The 17711-nt window shown below is 52.1% G+C and overlaps 1 protein-coding gene across 2 annotated transcripts in view; it reads right to left on the bottom strand.

The window, feature by feature from the left end:
• Positions 1–12681, bottom strand: part of NUF2 (NUF2 component of NDC80 kinetochore complex) — a 15880-nt gene extending 3199 nt beyond the window's left edge. The window contains exons 1-10 of one of the 2 annotated variants that reach the window (XM_039839814.1): positions 12571–12681; positions 9907–10079; positions 8775–8849; positions 7985–8061; positions 7426–7487; positions 6866–6963; positions 5661–5734; positions 4485–4581; positions 3714–3776; positions 1319–1456 (exon numbers count right to left, since the gene is read on the bottom strand). In XM_039839814.1, coding sequence (XP_039695748.1) covers positions 1319–1456; positions 3714–3776; positions 4485–4581; positions 5661–5734; positions 6866–6963; positions 7426–7487; positions 7985–8061; positions 8775–8849; positions 9907–10029 — 807 coding nt within the window. In that variant the 5' untranslated portion in view covers positions 10030–10079; positions 12571–12681. Of the gene's footprint in view, positions 1–1318; positions 1457–3713; positions 3777–4484; positions 4582–5660; positions 5735–6865; positions 6964–7425; positions 7488–7984; positions 8062–8774; positions 8850–9906; positions 10080–12557 lie in introns of both variants that reach the window. The other variant, XM_039839815.1, reaches the window with a different exon arrangement.
• Between the last annotated feature and the right edge of the window lie 5030 nt (positions 12682–17711).

Genomic DNA, 17711 nt, shown 5'->3' on the forward strand with positions numbered 1-17711 from the left:
CGCCTCCCGCTTCTCCCACCGGCTCCCCTTTCTCGACCGGCTGGATTCTGCCTCCAGTACGTCCCTGCACGTTTCTTATCATTCTCTGTCCTGACGTCCGAGGCGCTCTGCGCATCGCGGACACGGCCCCTGAGCTGTCGTGTGGCCCTCTGCGAGCATGCTCCACGGTGCGCTTTCCTCTGTGGCTTTCGGGCTGCCAGTCTCAACTTCAAACATCTACCCTAGTCCAAGATTACATCGATGTCCTAAAACTCCTAAAACTGTCCACTTTTTAAATTAAGATTTCAATCCAGTCGCAGTTGGCCGTGTAGACGGTGCTAGGTGCAGAGCCAGCCCCCTGGCCCCAGGTGGGCAGCCCCTGCCCCAGACTGCACTAAGCGGATCACTCTCTTCCCATAAACACTCAGACCTGATTCGGGCTCTCCTTCCTCCCCTGGTGACCTGTTTTCCACCATGTGACAACCTTAATCATCAGGAATTACCCGAGTAACAACCTCAAATATGAACCAGAAACGTTTTCTCGTGAACAGTTGAAAGACCCGTCCCCACCAAGCCCAGCGAAATCATCTACCTGCTTCTGCCCCTGTCCCGCCCCACCTCAGCCCACGCCCCGGCAACCCTGCCTCTTCCCGACGCAAAGCATTCCAGGGCCAGCACCCCGCTTCTAACTGGGCACTGCTGTGCCCTCGCCCTGAAGGTCAAGTGCAGCGCCCGAACACTGGCCTGCTGCCTGTTCCCCGGCCCCCGGGCCTCTCTCCTTACGCAGCGCGCGGCTCCGCATGGCCTCGGATTCACACGTGTGGCCCCCTCGGCCTCGCTCCTCCCCACACAGGTTTTGCCAGGAAGTCTCTACCTGTCTCTCAGTGTCGGCAGAGACCTCGGCCTCCTTCCCTCGGCCACCGACCCAGGACACCGAGCCAGCCAGCCCTCGTGACGTTATCACAAAGCACCCCGTACTTTCCAGGGAAGTTCTACAGAAGGCAAAGATCTCCCACATACTTCCTGCCACACACACAGGCCCTACATTTTCTTATAATACATATTAAAATCTGTAATTGCAGAATTTATTCTGAAACTGTTTAACACCTTTCTCCCTTAAAACCAAGCACCTAAGTCTCATGAGGCCTGGGCGTGTGTCCTGGTCACCCAGAGCAAGGCCTCAGGACCGGGCTGCGCACTCGCACAAACATCTGAGCCCCTACTTCTCCCTGCGACCGCGTCGGGCTGCAAAGTGCGGACGCCACGGGTCGGGACCAGCTCCCGACGAGACAGGAGCTGCTGGCAGCGGCAGCGCATTAGCGTGAAGAAGGAAACTCACCCTGGAGTTCTTAAGCTTCTGGACTGTATTTTTCATTTTTTCTTTATAATTCTTCAGCTTCTCTGGAGAATCCACAATTTTTGTTTTCAAACTCTCCTGTACTTCTTTCAAAGAAACCACTGCCAATTTCAGTTCATTCTGTTGAGGAAACATTTTTACGTGTTAGCTATAATAATAAAATTGGCCATTTCCCATCACTAACGGAAAAGAACGAAGAAGCCGGGTCCGTGTCGGTGGCGGGGGCCACTCGCCGCCCCCTCCCTGCTCGCAGCCGCCCCGGGCCTGGATCGCCTCATCAGCGCGACAGAGAGCTCGTCCCCCACGCGCCCCTCATTCCTTCCCGGCGTCAGCTTACCCCGTCCCCCAGCACACCCTGCGAGCCGCAACGCTCGCCTCGTCTGGACAGTGACGAGTGGTCTCCCCTTGGTCAGTACGGCCTCCTGGGTGTCGTCACCTCGCGCCTGTGGCTATGAGAGCCGGGAAGCCACCCCCCGCTGTGTCCCTTCCGTGCACGGCACGTCCCTGCACCTGCGCCACTACAGCTATGCCTTCCTGTGTTTCTCAATGGACCGAGCCCCATGGGGGCGTCCGTTCCCCGTTCTCCCGGGACCCAGACCAGGTGACCGCACCGAGCAGGTGCTCGGCCCGCGCTTGCGGAGTTTACGCGAATTCCCCGTTCTCCTGAATTTCACACCGATTGGGGAACTGACATGAAGGGTATCAGAATTCTCTTAAAACTTTTCTGCACGCCTACAATTATGTAAAAAGAAAAAATATTCCTATTTTTACAATTATGTAAAAAGAAAAAATATTCCTATGAACTCCCTTCCCAAGTGTTAGTTGATACACTTGGTAACTATGTGGAAAGATTTCCTGGAAATAGTCAAAGTATCAATTCACAGATCAACAGGAACCACCAACCGTTTCCACGAAAACAGAACAACAAAGTAACGACACAGAACCGGAAGGTGTGACATCTGGGCAGAGTGGGCTGAGGGCGTGGCCTTCATGCTCAACTCCGCGTGTGGGCATGTGGACGTCATCTGAGTGTTCTTGTGACAAGAATGCATTACCATACAGCTTATGTGATGTCTAAATTATTTTTCACTAAAAAGAAGTTACCTTTTGATCGACTAAGTCGGAAGCCAATGCGGGATGTTTGAAACAATGTTATTTTGTTCTCAGAGGTTAGAGAACCACATTACCGACTCTCAATGTCCCACAAGAGACCGCTGTCCTCACACTGAAAGTCACCGACCTTCATCACTTTCTCCCCTTGATAAGAAGCCTATATTTGATATTACAACTATAGAACGATTTTGCTTTAGATTTAAATGAGTCAGAAAGAAATAAATAAAATTGAACCATAGTCCACATTAGTCAGATGAAAGACTTTTCCAATAAAAAAGAAATGACAGAAAAATAAATCTAATATCCCAAAGTAAATTTCGGGTGGCTCTCTAAAGTGTGTTAGGATAACAGAGAAACCACAATGGGAAAGCGGGTAAGGAACGAGGTAGGCCTCTCTGTGCACAGTGTTAAGGCCAAAAACCTTTTGGCCACGTCAACTTCACTGCACAAGAACGTGCCCCTTCTGCTAGGGAAAATGGTGACTTTGATAGAGTTGGCATCCCCATCTCATCGAGTTTCTTAAAAAAAACAAACAAGGAACACCCACAGGTAGTTTACAAAATAACAAACCACTGAATGAGACTCAAAATCACTAAGCAGCAAAAAAATCAATTTTTTTCTTTTAAGAATGACAGAGACTAAAACAAACCAAAAACACCAGTTTGGCAAGGATACAGGGGCACACGCCGCAGTCTGTGAAGGGCTGACTGGCGCCTTTTCAGACGTCGGCTGGCACGTGGGCCCCGCGTGAGTGTGTGGTCCTCTGGCCCAGAAGCCCTACACGGCGGAACTCGTTCTGGGGTGAAAAGCAGCCTGGCACACGCAGATGCAGGTGGGCAGCACTCCACGTGACTGTCCCACGGCAAAGTGTCAGAAGCAACGTGACAGCTCACCGACAGGACACTGAGGCCCGCGTCTCGGCGTGCGTGGACACAGCCACCTGCAGCGGTTACGGCGGTGGCCGAGAGCCATCTACACTGCACTGTCGGGGGAGGGCGAGTGCGAGACGAGCGTGGAGTTCACACACGCGGAGAAACCTGGGACGTGTCTGCGTGGAGCTTTCGGGACCTTGTCACTTTCGTCGTATATTTTATGTGTTTCAGTATTTTTTACAATAGTCCTCTAGTCAGTTTAAATTGAAAACAGTTTCATTTTAAGGGAAAAAGATACGAGAGAAACATCTGACGACACTGAACGCCGTCGGAACGCTCCTCCACGCAGGCTACCCGAACCTCGGATGCTGCGTAAAGGAAACGATGCTCACCAAACGCTTGGTTCGCTCCAAAATATCCGACTTCTTCTGGGCATTTCTCTCTTGCAGCAGTATCTGAAGAAATAGCAAACAACTGTTTTATGATTCAAAACAGACTTAAATTTGGCCACTCAATGCTTCCTGACAAAATACAGAAAGGGGAGGAGTTGAGTGGGGGAGACCAGACGGCCTCAAGCTCTGTCTCCACGCCTGGGCCAGGCTCTCTAGCAGTTCCCTATCAAGTGAGGACAACACTCAAGTAACCGCCTGAGGACGTGCGTCCGGGCCGCCTGGTAGCCCTCGGAAGTGTGGCTGTGGGGTCCGGACAGATGCGCACTGCTGGGTCAGGCCAGAGTCCTCGTCCCTGCTCCACAATGACTTTAACATAGGACCTGCTTCCCGTCACAGCAAACGCCAAACCCCAGGTTCAGACCCGAGCGGAGGTCACGTGATTCACGCCGAAACTGCAGTGTCCCCGGCAGACACCGGACACCTCCCCGTGGAAACGCGAGACTCCCAGAGGCACCCTGAGGGCTGGCCGCAGTGGCTGGGTGACCCAGTGCAGTCTGGGGACAGCAGGAAGGGACACAGGGAGATCCCAGACCGTCCTCGTCCATAGGACGACAGCACCACGGAGTGACCGGGGCCTGGCGTGCGTGAGGGGGGTGCGCCCTGTAAGAGGCACAGTGGGACAGCACCAGACCCGTCTTCGGTCACTGACCGCGACGCGCCCCCGTCTACAGGACGCCGCGTTCAGATGGGGAGGCGTCCGACCACAGATACCGTTTTCTGCCGGAAGTCTTGATTCAGCAGCCGCTGCAGCTCCTGGATCTCCTGCGACAGCTGCTGGAACTCCGCCTGCTCTCCGGCTGGGACAGAACTGACAGGACGGCGCGGTCAGGACCGACCGCACGCAGCCTCCACCCTCGGGAAAGGCCGGTGACAAAGCCGCCTGGCGTGTGACGGTGACTGAGGCCCGACGGCCTGGCTGCACTGCACAGCTTCCTCCCACCCTCCCTGTGGGGACTCGCCGCACGCCAGCCCTCCCGGCCCCTCGGCCCACAGCAGCCTCCGCTGCGTGTCCCCGCCGTCCGGAACACCGTTTCCACGTCCCGTGTCGGCCACGGGAAGGAGCGCAGCGTTAGCTTTTGAAACAGCATGGACCTGTCATTTTAACCCCCTGCCGGCGAGTCAGCGATCTTTCAGTGTTTCTAATTAGCTCTGTGCATCTATTCCCGTGACCCTCATTCACGACCTTCGCCTGTTTTCTATTATCTCTTTTCCTACCAGCGTGCGGAAGTCCTGACTGTCAGTACTACACGGGCTTTGTCCTCAGAGACAGACAGTGTCGTGCTGAGCACGACAGTCTCCCCCAGTTGGCGGCTTATCGACTGGTTCAGGGCGTGCCGAGTTTACCGTGTTCACGCTCACGCCCGCCCCGCGCTCACTGCCGCCTCCGACGGCAGCTTCCACGCGCGGGCTGCAAAGGCTCGCGCCCGCAACAGACTCAGACAGCAACTCGCTGGCGCGGACAAAAGTCCCCTGTTCCAAGTCAGTCTGCAGAGGCCAATGAAGCATACCCTGTGAATGTCTTTCTCCTAACTGACCCGAGTCAGAACACAACAAACCGCTTTCAAAGGAGTAAAAACTGTAACAGAATCGACTGGTGTGCCGGGGGAAAAGCCCGTGGGGTCCGGCTCACCCACGGAAGGTAGACGCCCCCAGATGCAGCTCGGGGGTCAGCCGATGGCTGTGAGTGTGTCTGGCTAACACGCTAACCACGAGAAAGGAGCAAGAGAACGTATTACGTACTAAGAGTCAGAAAAATGGAAAACTAGAAAGGTAAACAACTGGCGCTCCATTTTGGAAGCGGCTGAAGGAAGCCTGCAGGGTGTCGACTACCGAGGGTCCGCTCTGGGGTTCTGAAGTCGCGATTGTTTGGTCTCTGAATCCACTTACTCGAGTCTCTCCAGTTTCATTAACGCCTCCTGGTGTGCGGCATTTAACTGCTGCATTTTGTCCACAGAAGATTTCTATCAAAGCAATTTTAATAACTTCATATTAGTGTTTTTCAACATCATCAGTGGCATTTAAAAAGCTGGGGACCAGTATAGACTGCGAAGTGCTTACTCGCCCCAACTTTCACCATCAAGTCAACAAATCTAGGACAGAAGTGGCATCTGTGACTGTGAACCTGGATTTCTGCACTATTCACCCCGTGGATGTTGTCATGTCACACGGTCAGGCACTGTGTGAGGTGCCAGGAGCGACACCCAGGACTACGGTTCCTGGACCGAGCAGCTCGGTCTCCGTGAAGAGTCAGATACACGAAGGTGAAGCTCCCGCAGCTGTGACGGTGCTGGATGTGACACCCAGCCCCGAGTCATGGCTGGGGAGGGGCCTCACAGAGGGCTCTGCAGAAATGACAGAAGTCTGAGCTGCGTCCTATAAACGGGGAGGAGCTGGCCAGGCCAAGCTGCGCGTGTCTGTGTGTGTGCTGGCATATAGCTGTGCAGGCGTGAGCGTGTTTGGGAGGGAAAAGTCTATCGTGACTTGTGCGAGCGCTGATCCGCGCAGCTCAGTGTGGCTGGGGCCGAAGCTCTGCCTGTCTGCTGTCACTGGTGCTTCTCTGATGCACCCAAACTGAGGACAGATGGGAATGAGTCACAGACGACCCAAAATCTTTCCAAATGTTCTAAACTAATAACAAAATCTGTTTATCTGTTAAACTGATTTACTTAAACTGAATCTTATGATGCAGTGTGGGGCGAGCAGGATAAAATGTCCAGTCAGGCCATCACTTAAAAAGCAAAATCTGAAGCCTCGATTAAGGAACGCTACACTATTAAACGTCCCAAAAGAATGTGGATTTATCACTGTTCTTCTCTGACATTTCCTAATATAGGAAAACAAGCCCCAACAACAAGATTAAAACAGAGAACCCAGCCTCTCCGAATGCTGCTTAATATCAAAGAAAATCTCAAAAAAAAAAAAAATTTCATTGTGAGACACACTTTCCAGGACCTAAAGTCTGCAACTCCATAGGGACATGAAATCAAATCTGATTCTACATAGTTACCTGTGACAACCATTTCAAAAGAGATCAGCAGCTCATAAATGCCGTTTCTGACCTGGCACGCGACCCCAAACACCTGAGCACTTACGTATTGCCAGAGAAACTCCATGTAGGTCTCACGGCACGAGTCCCTGAAGTGGATGAAGTTGATGATGCCACTCAAAAACCGACTGGTCCGTTTTGCTTCTAAAATGGAAAGCCAGACTCCTTAAGCAGAGCTTTGAAACAACATAAAGATGACAATGCGTCCTCTTGCCATGTACTCTGCTTATAGGACGTAGAATAAAGCTGCGTGACGCCGACTGCTGGCACCCACGCTCTCCGGTCTTTGCTTTATGGTGAAGCCTCCATTACGTGGGCCTAAATGGGCGGGCAGAGCCCGCCATGCAACCTCACAGCTGGCACATTATCGGTATTCATATTCTCAAATTTACAGAACATTTCTCAAATGTAAGGAATTAAGAACTACACAGAAAAATAGCTTTTCTGTGGCTCTATGAAGGATAACATTCCAATATTACGATATAAAAAAATGAATCCTTAACAATGGGATACGCTTTCTAAGACCAATTTCCTTTACATTTATTAAGGGAAAGATAAAATGTTAGGTCGAAGCCAGACATTAAAAGCTGGTCAACTCTCACTCACTCGGATACAGAATATCAGCAGTCTCGAAGTCGTTCACCCGGCAGATGGGCAGAAATGAGTTCCTGGATGAGGCGGAGAGAGCATTAAACATCGTCGTAAGTTACGCACTGAGGCAGAGAACCCACACATCTGACTTTCAAAGGGATCCTTGGACGTATTTCTCAATGTCAAAGGACGAGGTCAGAGGTCTACTACCACATGACCCCACAGCGCTGAACTCTGCCGCTTCCTGCATCACACAGGTGTGCATGTAACACCAAGGTACGGCAACAGGACCTAACGAACGGCACACACGCGTGGACGTTCTGGGACTCTAAGAATGCAAAACCCTCCGAAAATGTTACATTCGCATCTTAACACTGCAGTTGAAAGCAGAATTAAAAGTGGACGGGGGAGGAAGTTAGTTATGTGGGCCGAAAGCCTGCAGTTCTGAATATGCATGCGATGGAGTGGGCAGCAAGAAAAACGGTAGAAATTCCCTCAAGAAATCATGTCATCAAGCAAGCCTAACGTCACGGAGGTGTGAATTTGACTAAGAAAGTAATGCGGCTCTACTCACAGATAAATGAATAAATTGCTGACTGGTAAGAAGCCCTCCATTAGGTGTGGATACATGACATCAGAGTTCACGGGCATCTAAACGGAGTAAATCACAAAATCTAGATTACACACTAACTCGTCAAAATTAGAAAAACCTCCAATTTCAAGGAACCTCAATCATAAACTAAGATCAAATTGTATTATCGCGAAACTGAAAAAACTTAACGACACAGATCCTAGCACAAAACTAGAGCTGTCGCTAACGCCAGGATCACAGTGGCTGCTTGACGAAGACGTCTTAAGAGGAGGACGAAATGAAGGGGTGACGGCTGCGAGTCACTAAGTGCCGGGCGCCACCCGCGCTAGTGCGTTGCGAGGCCCCGCGGGAGTGACGGGTACACTTTAGTGTGATGACAACGGCAAGAGGGAGGACAGGGCCCCGCTGCCAGAAACCCCTAACGGAGCCCCACGAGCTGAGCTCGGCTGCCCAAGTTCAGCTGCTTCCGGCCTCAGTGCCGGCCGCTCACGCCTGGGGCCCTTCGTGGGGACAGTGCCTGGCAGGACTTGGCTGGTGCCTCTTAGTCTCTGAAGACAAGCCCGTAAGTCTGTGCGTATAACTGCCTAACGTCAATAACTGGCCACTTAGGTCTGGCACTGCAGCTTGTCTTCCTAAGGCTATCAATACGGACCACCACTCGGCCTCGGATTCCTCCATAAGTGACATCAGTCATAAGCCTTTGACTTTGTTCAGAAGAAATTCCTGCCCTGAAAACCTGCTCGCTCGCGACAGGGGACGGCGGCGAACCCACCATGTAGAAATGCTCCAGGCGCGTCCCGTACACGATCTGCAGGGCCCGCAGGTAGATCATGTGCAGGACCTCGGGCTGCAAGAGAGAAGCGCCGGTCAGTGCTGGGTGCCTGAGCCCCAGCTGCGCCAACGCGCGACGGAACGGCTCCGCTTCCCTTGGGACGCTGCTGACATTCTCCGAGCTTTGAGGCGCCTCACACACTTCAGTTCGCTCGCACATGGCACGTGGCACGTGGCAAGGCTTGGCCACTGAAGCACACGTGCATGACGGGCAGCAGCCACGTCCAATCCAGCCATGCAGCCCCCGCGGGCCTCAGGCATGCTGGCGGCGTTTTCTCATTTAAAAAAGAGCCCGGAGCCCGTGTGAGGCCTTAGACGTGCAAGGAAAGACTGTGAGCCAGGGCGGGGGGAGGACAATGGAACAGGGCCGCGTGCGTCTCCTCAAGTCTGCCTTCTAGACAAGCACCCCCAAACGCTGGCCTGCACGACCTGCTCCGATCCGTATGCTGAGCCCATCCCTTCCATTTTGAATAAAAGGGGCATCAAGGTCAAAAGTTAAGCCACGTCATTAAACCAGGGTTTTTTACGCTATCACATCAAGACCAGCCCAGGAAACTGGAAGGAGACTCTGGGATTTTCCATGACACACAAAGAGTTCATTTTTGCATTTAATAACTACGGGTATAAAGAACAGTGTCTGTCAAAACAAGTCAATCCCCCCCTTGGGGCGTAATGCAAGAAAATTAATCTGTGCGCTTCCAAAGAGAGCTGTTTCTGAGCACTTTTTTGTGGTTATAAACCATGCAGAGTCATTCTTTCAAGCCCTACCCTTAAGTGACACCCTCGTCACCACACCAATAACAACCAAAAGTTTAATATATTTTAATACGTCTTTGGCTTAGAAGCTTTTTTTTGTTAAGAAATGACATTAAAAAACTGAACTCAGAGAACACAGAAGTCCCCCACATTACCGGCTGCTATTTTAAATTACAGGAGTTGAGAGATTCCCCTCGATTAAAATGACCAGCCCGCATCCAACAGCTGGAGACATGCCCTTCTCCACGAGCTGCGGACCTAGGAGTTTCACCTGTCTCCAGACATGACCTCCACATGTAAACACAGCCATGCCTCACCTTCGGATTGGGATAGAGATCATTTTTGGAGAGGTTTTTACCATCGGCTCCTGTTAAGATTTTGTTTCGGATATGAGTCACAATCTCGGCTACATTATATCTGGGGAAAGACAGAGTTTCCATCTTGGGAGTCTCGGCTCGTCAGAAATGGCACGGCCAGCACCTCTCGTCACCTGGAAGCCGATAAACACAGGGACAGAATTAGCAGCCCAAGGCTGACGCATTCACAGTAGTACAGCAAAGCATCCTCGTAAGGCAACACGAATTTTATGTAACATAGCTCCTAAAACAACTTTTATTCTGAATTAACGCAGTCATTTTCTAATTTTCCTAACGCTGTTCTCTTTCACATGGGAAAGAGGACTTTGGCTGATCAGATGAGAAACCAAATTTTTCTCCTTTAAACATGAGGGGCACAGATCCAGCAACATCGATCCTGAGAATTCATCCTCAAAGCAAGATACAGGCAACAATGTCAGTGGGATTGATGTGTAAACAACAGCAACACAGGGTAGATGATGAAACTGCTCGGATGGGACATTCTACTCAACGGACACGTAGCGAGATGGCCAGTAAGGTTTAAGACGAAGGTAGGAAGAGAGAAAAAAGCCTAGAGTAAGAACGGATGCTGTCACTGACAGGAATTCTAATCCCGAGTCCGCTAACGCCCTCTGACACTGAGACAGGCCCATCTGTGTCCCCCTAGAGCAATAGTTCTCACGATTTTGGTTCCCAGGGGATCTAGCCACATCCGGAGACGTCCTGGCTGTCGGGAAGGGAGGGCGGTGCCCCTGGAGCCCAGTGGGCAGAGGCCTGGCGTGCCGCTGAACCTTGCCCTCCTAACTGCCTCAGCATGACAGGAGCAGCAGCAGAAGCCACTGCCGCGGCCCCTGGGCAACCAGCACCGCGTCAGCACCTACGGCTCCCCACGCTCTAGGAAGGCCACAGGGTCCCAGAGCGCCAGCCGACAGGCCCGCGATCTTGGGAAGTTATTTCTTTAGGCTCCTCACGTTTCTTAGAACATTCGGGTTCAAAAGAACCTCCAGTAAATTAGAAAGCCAGTTGTGTGTGAACACCTGCCAACATCACAGAACTCACTAACTCTCTAAACAACTTTCTCCACCTTTGTGCACCTCTGAGAATTCAAAAATGCTTCCTCACACTGCAGAGATGTTTGCTGTAACTGCTACCTACTGGCGCTGTCTCCACCCACAGCTACACGGGTACATTCACCACTTACACGACTCCCCTTTCAAAGAGGGGAGGGAAGCTGTCATGTCTGCTCCGCCAGCCCCCTTTGTCTGAGTACAATTCAGGTACAGACACGCCTTACGTGACACTGTTTTAGAAACTTCAGCATGCTATTCATTTTCCTGTAGAACAGACGACTTCACCAATATCCTCTTAAAATGTTATGCTCAAACAGGGCACAGTGTCAGCATCGGTGGCCGTGGCCACTGCCCAGCTGGTCTCCAAATGCGGCACTTCCTGACAGACACAGAGGTGAGCACCCGGGAGTCCCACGACTTTCTCAGTGGGACCCCCTCTTCTCAGGCCGGAGTTTCCCACATTCTCCACCACTGAGGCTTTGAACCTGAAGCAGGGATGTGCGTTTCCTATTACTGACCTTCAGAATTCCAAGCTCCCATTCCATAGGCAACATCTTTTTGAATCCAAATTCTGACACCTCACGTATTAGATGTCAGCATAAATATGCATTCTGTATTTTCATCTAAGTCATAGATGTAAAAATCGTTAATAAAAAAGACTTGACCAAAGCAAGATTGCAGAGAAAGTCGCTTTTCTGAAACGAAATGTATCTGGATTGGAGATGGTCACAGCAGAGAGGGTGGTATGAAGTAGCTTCACAATCGTCACACGGCCCTTCTGTTATATCCTGCACTGTCACATTGATCCTTATAAAATACCCAACACATCAGGTAACAGCTTTACAAAAATATCGCAAATAACGCCCCCACCTGCACCTGTCAAATTCAAGATTTCCCGTTTAGTTTCTAAATATAACGATCTAATGAATTTTCTGTTCCTTGTGTCTCCTCCAAGACGCTTCCCAAACTTCCACCGCTTTTGGAATCACCTCCCACATTCAGTTTCTTCTTCTTCTTTTCCGATTTCTATCTTTGAGAGCAGAATCTCAGTTCCAATTCACTCCTGCGCGTTGCGGGGCAGGAGCGAGCGGGGAGCGAGGCAGGGGGCGGTAGAGGCCGCCCTGCCCCAGCGAACCGGCCCCGCCGCGTTGCACAGGTGCGCAGGTGTTTCGCCAGCAGCAGGACGAGGCGGCTTCGCGGCCCCACGCGCTTTGTCGCGGTGGCCTGGAACCCCCGCCGCAATACGTCCCAGGTGTGACCACGACCCGCTGTGTGCCAAGTGGCCGCAGGATTAACCGCCCGCCCCCCTCGGTTTCTCATTTATTTGCAACACCTGGACGCCGCGCGGAGGCGGTGTTGCAAGGACACCTGTAGAGTGACACTGTCCTGCTAACGGAAGCGACTTGTGGCAGGCGCAGGCCCGGAGGCAGAGACGGAACGGAAGCAGGCGGCCCCGACGCCCAGCCCCACAGCACCGGCCGCGCCCGCGCCTCGCCCCCGGGGGCCGCCGCCACCTCCCCTCGCCACCGCCGCCGCCCGCGCCGCCCGCGCTCACCGCCCGCGCGGCCGCTCCAGGAATCGCCGAGCCCGCCGAGCCGCGCGGCCAGAGCCGGACACAAACAGCCGCGACCGTTGTCGGTTTAAACGCGCCGCGCCCCGGAGCCCCGCCCCTCCGCCCACTTCCGGTAACGGCCGCGCCGGCGGCCCGGAGGGCTCAAAAGACTCAAGCTGCGCGCGAGGCGCCGGCTCGGGGCGGAACCTGCGTGGCTGAGTCGGCGTCGGGTCGCACCTGGACTCCGCAGGAAGTGGGGCGAGGGGGTCTGGGGACGAGGCCCGAGACAGCGCGGCCGCTGCCCAGCTCCCCAGATCCCGGCGCGCGTCGGGGCGGGAGCGATCGCTGTGCAGACCTCAGCTCTCTAGGTTTTCGCCCCGTGCGCTTGTTTCCCATGCTAAAGATGACAAAAAAGTGATTCCGTCCGTGTCGTCCGACGGGTGCAGAGTGGGGTGCGAATGCGGTCTGGGGTGACGGCAGCATGTGTCCACATCACATCGCTGGTGGACTTTAAACGGGGGTTTGTAGTCGTTGGATGCCGTTATTCAGTCCACTTAAATCATGAATTCGATAATACTTATTATTAACTAACCATGAACAGCAGGCCTCAGTGGACTGATGAAAACACTCCCCCCACCCCCCATACATCACCTGGGCTTCCCAGGTGGTCTCCCGTCCAAGTACTAACTGGGCCGACCCTGCTTAGCTTCCGAGATCAGACGAGATGCAGCTGTTCGGGGTGGCATGGCCATAGACTTGATGAACACGCATTTTAAGGGCATCAGGCAGAACTCTGAAACTGTTTTGTGAGGTTGAGACAAAACCTATCTAAAGCAAGAGTTTTGTACCCGTTGACATTTCATACGAGAGGAAACTCACCTGTCAGCTAACACCGTTTGCCGGCATTTCAGGTAACATCTACTATGCAAAACCCTTTATTCACAAGTGTTGGAACATCCTTTGCGCATCTTATTTGTACTTAATTATGAATGCATAAACGTATAATGCTTTTAAATATTTAAATTAGTGTTTCAGTATATAAGACATTTATATTTTGTAAAAAATATATATATAATAAAAGTTTGGGGGTATAGATAGACTGAAAATGCACTATAAAATGGCAAATTCTGGTTAACATTTTCGCATACACAGCGTATTCACCAGGTGGCGCTGTTGTATCAATGTTAACACACTGGCAGTTTCATTTTCTGTTACACAAGTAAACAGAATGATAAACATCGAACACAAAGTTCTAGGTGGAAAAATTAGATTCTAAATTTACTGGCTCTAAAATACATGTGTAGAGTTTAGGCTTAAGAAGAAAAACAGCATTGGATTCAAAGTAGCTGTCTGCTTCTGTGACCTCTTGTTTGTTTTAGACCTGTCAACCAGCTTATTTCTCAGCTGTGTTCATCTTCATCAGTGTTTTTGGGAACTGAGCTATAATTTGCAAGACTTTCAACAGTATCTTTGTTAAAAACTCAAATGGAATTTTTAGTTTGAAACCATAAAATGCATGTCCTTTATTAATTTGTGATGAGCTCTAAACAAGATCCAAGGAAGCAAAAACTCGGTGTGTTAGACTCTAACCCCTCCAGTGTCCTCTCCCCAACACTCACAGCAAGTTATTTTAACATAATTAGTAGCGAGACCTTAGGAGTTAATAGCCTAAACAGATTGGATATTGATAAATATATTTGTTCAACGTGACATTTTTATTAAACACCACGTTTTATGCTCTGGGTAGTTCCAATAGAGATATTATGTCCTGTGGTGTTTCCAGTTATTTCAAGGGAGTTAATGAATTCTCAGAAAATATTAATATTAATGCTCTGTTAAAATTAATCACCAATAACATAAATTTTGAAAAAGGAAGTTTAAAAAAATGAAACCAATAATGAGAGTGTTACAAATCAGAACACTCTGGGGACAAGTAGCTTTTGTCACAGTTCTAGTCTCATGCCATTCCCCCTGCAGCTCCCATCATGCCAGTGGCTCCTGTCATCTGAGTAAACGAGCCCTTGGGAGAGAATCACTTCCCGGTTCTCATCTAACAGCTCCTACTCGTTTGCTCTCAGAAAAAGGCCGGTATTTTATCAAAACATTTCCACATAAGCACCAAGTAACTTGGTCTAATTTCATCCTTAGTGTTTTAGGGGGAAAAAAACTCGATTTTTACTGCCCTTCCCCCACATACATTCAAAACTGACACCTGAATCTTGTCCCTAGGATGACGCATTAAGTTTCGTACACGGCTTGCATGCAGCGCTTACCGATAATGATAGCTGCCATTCGTAGAAGTCCTAGGTCCTCTCCAAGATTATGCCGTTTAATTCTCACAACTGCATAAAGCAGCTTCTATTCCCGTGTTTTAGATGACAAACCCAAAATAAATTCCTTAAGAAAACAACTAGCTAATAGTCACCTATCTAGGAAACCAAGGAGCTGAAGTTTGAACCCAAGTAATCCAATGGTAGATTCGATCTTAGCTCCTCTCCTGTGTTACCCGAACTTGAACCCGCATAGCACACTGTAGTCAGTGTTCATGTCTGCAGCCGGTGCCACTTAGACCCCTTCTTCTCATGTCCCCTGGCTGGATCCCTGCGTCCTCCTAGTCTCTACCGCCTCCCTGCAACACACACACGCAGATACCTATGAAGAGACCCATGAGCATTAAGCAGTTCTTACGGGAAGGATTTAGTGGACTGACTTTTGGTCTACCGACAGCTGCCCAGTGTGGTTCGGCATGTCCCTCTAGTTTAGGTGGGCTGGCCTTCCGAGATGTCCTATAAAGGTGTTCCCTCGTCTAACTCTCTTTCCCCATTTGGCGGCTTCCGGAGGCTCCCGCAGCCTTGATATTCCTAGGACCTAAGAGCACTCCAAAGAGAAGGTTCCAGGTCTCTTCCATTTCTCCCTTTAACAGGAATTTCACAGCTTTTGCTTTGTGGTTGGCCAGATGCTTCTGGTTCTGCTCAACGACAGGGCTCCTCTGATGGGTTTTCCTGGAGTTAATGTGAAAGACTTTTCCTCCACCCCGAGGACCGGTCTCCCTAAAGCCACAATTTGCTCTACACTAGAAATTCACTATCACAGTAGTTAACACGATTTTGTCATTTCTTAGGGATAAACCAGGCTGTGTCATGCTAAGAGACCATTCCTATCCAGAGTGACAACGAATTATTTACCTCAAAATCACTTTAGTTCTCCCCTAGCACAGCAGGGGAGTGCTGTATGCGGGGATGAGTACTTTTTTATTTTGCGCCCGTTGTTTTCACGTTAGCCTTGGAGACAGAAATCAGAGTGGCTAACCATGCGAGTGGGTGGCTAAGTAGGGGACAGAAATTTGAACAAGATTCTAACCCCAGGATAAATCAGACTGGACAGGATCACAAAAGTTTGGCATGGATTATAAATGGCCGTCGTGCTGTCAACAGAATTCACTGAATACTGTGTCAGATACTATGTTTTCAGAACCAGAAGTTAGGACAGATGACCCACCAGAGCACAATGTTTCACGTTGTGTGCTTCTCGGGGTGACAAGGAACAACTGTCATCCTGACACTGCATTTTACTTATGGTCACTACACACGTGTGGTTTTCCCATGCTGCCCAGTTCTCCCCGACCAGCTGGGCGTCCTACACCTCAGTTCGGTTCTGGAGTTAGAATTAATGTCTACTGGACGGTGGCATCTCTGGCTGACAGGCGACTAGAGCGGAGGGCGGGCGAGCCACGCCAGGAGCCCAACAGCCTGGCAGTAGCAGAGTCCCCAGCTCTGCCCTCCCTCGTGAGAGTTGATCCCGAATGACACCTGAGTGCTCTCTGCATGTGAATTCAGAACTTTGGAGGGTGGACCAAAGGCATCGTGTTGGTTTGCTCAGGCTGCCGTGACGAGGACCACAAACTGGTGGCTTCGGCAGCAGAAACTCATGGTCTGCCAGTCCGGGGGTTGGAGAGCAGACCCAGCGGTGGCAGGCCGGCTCCCTCCGAGGCTGTGAAGAACGGCCGGAGCCTCTCCCCAGCGTCCCGGGGCCGCTGCCGGGCTTGGAGCTGCACCACCCCCCTCCGCCTCCGCCTCCACGCGGCCTCTCCCGGCGGGCACCTCTGCGTCTGAACGCCCCTTCGTGTGAGGGCGCCAGTCGCTCTGGGTTAGGGCCACCGTAACGGCCTCGTCGTCACTTCGGGACCACCAGAAGGCCCGGGCTGGGGGCCTGCGGCGCGGGCGGCCGGAAGAGCGCGTGGACCAACGGCCCGCAGGTGGGAACCCGGCGCGGGTCGTCGTGCGTCGGTCCTGCCCGCTCTGCCTGTTCCGGCGGAAGCGGGCGGGCGACGCGGCCCGGAACGCACGGCAGAGACCTTGCGGCCAGGACAGAGGCCCCGCCGGCCTGCGGGGCCGGGCACGGGGCCGTGACCGTGGGCTGGCCGGGCCGCGCCCCGCAGAGCTCCTGGGCCGGCAGTCCCGTCCCTCGACTGTCGCCGGGGGAGCGGCCGGCCGGAAGCCCAGCCGTCCACGCGCGCGGCCTGCCGGGAGGAGCAGCTCTCGCGAGGCCTGCAGCTCTCGCGAGGCCTGCCTGACGCGCGCAACGCCGGCGCGCGGGTTCCCAGGCTGAGGCGCGCAGCAGCTCCCGCACCCTCGCAGGTAGGCTGGAGCCCCGGCGCCCACGCCCGCCGGAGGAGGGGACCCCCGCACCCGGCCCCCTGGCCACGCGTCCGGGCGCCCGGAGGCCCGCGTTCCGGCCTCCGCGCCGACCCCGACCATGTCAGAGCGTTGACTCGGGCCTGGGTCTGGGCCGGAGGATGGGGGGCGAGGGGCGGGCGGCCTGGCCCCGCCGTGGACCTCTGCGGCCCAGTCGTGTTTTGCCGGCGGCCTTGCGAGGGGAAGGGACACCCCTTGACCGCTGCGAGTGTGTCCGAAAGTGGCACGGGACCACTTTCACGCTTGCCGTGATCTTTTTCCTTCCTGAGAGCGGTATTTGAGAATTAATGACTTGTTCGATAAACATTTATAGGAGGTTTAACAGGTTCTTGGTTTATTTCCGTTTCTTTTCTGGTTTTTTTATTCAAGTAATAGTCACTATAATGACTTATTTTAAAATAACACGCATGCTGGGGTCCCTTGTTGTCAACGCTATACAGTAATTAGCTC

Source organism: Pteropus medius, unplaced genomic scaffold (genome assembly GCF_902729225.1).
Source record: "Pteropus medius unplaced genomic scaffold, Ma_sr-lr_union100, whole genome shotgun sequence".
NCBI lineage: Eukaryota > Metazoa > Chordata > Mammalia > Chiroptera > Pteropodidae > Pteropus > Pteropus medius.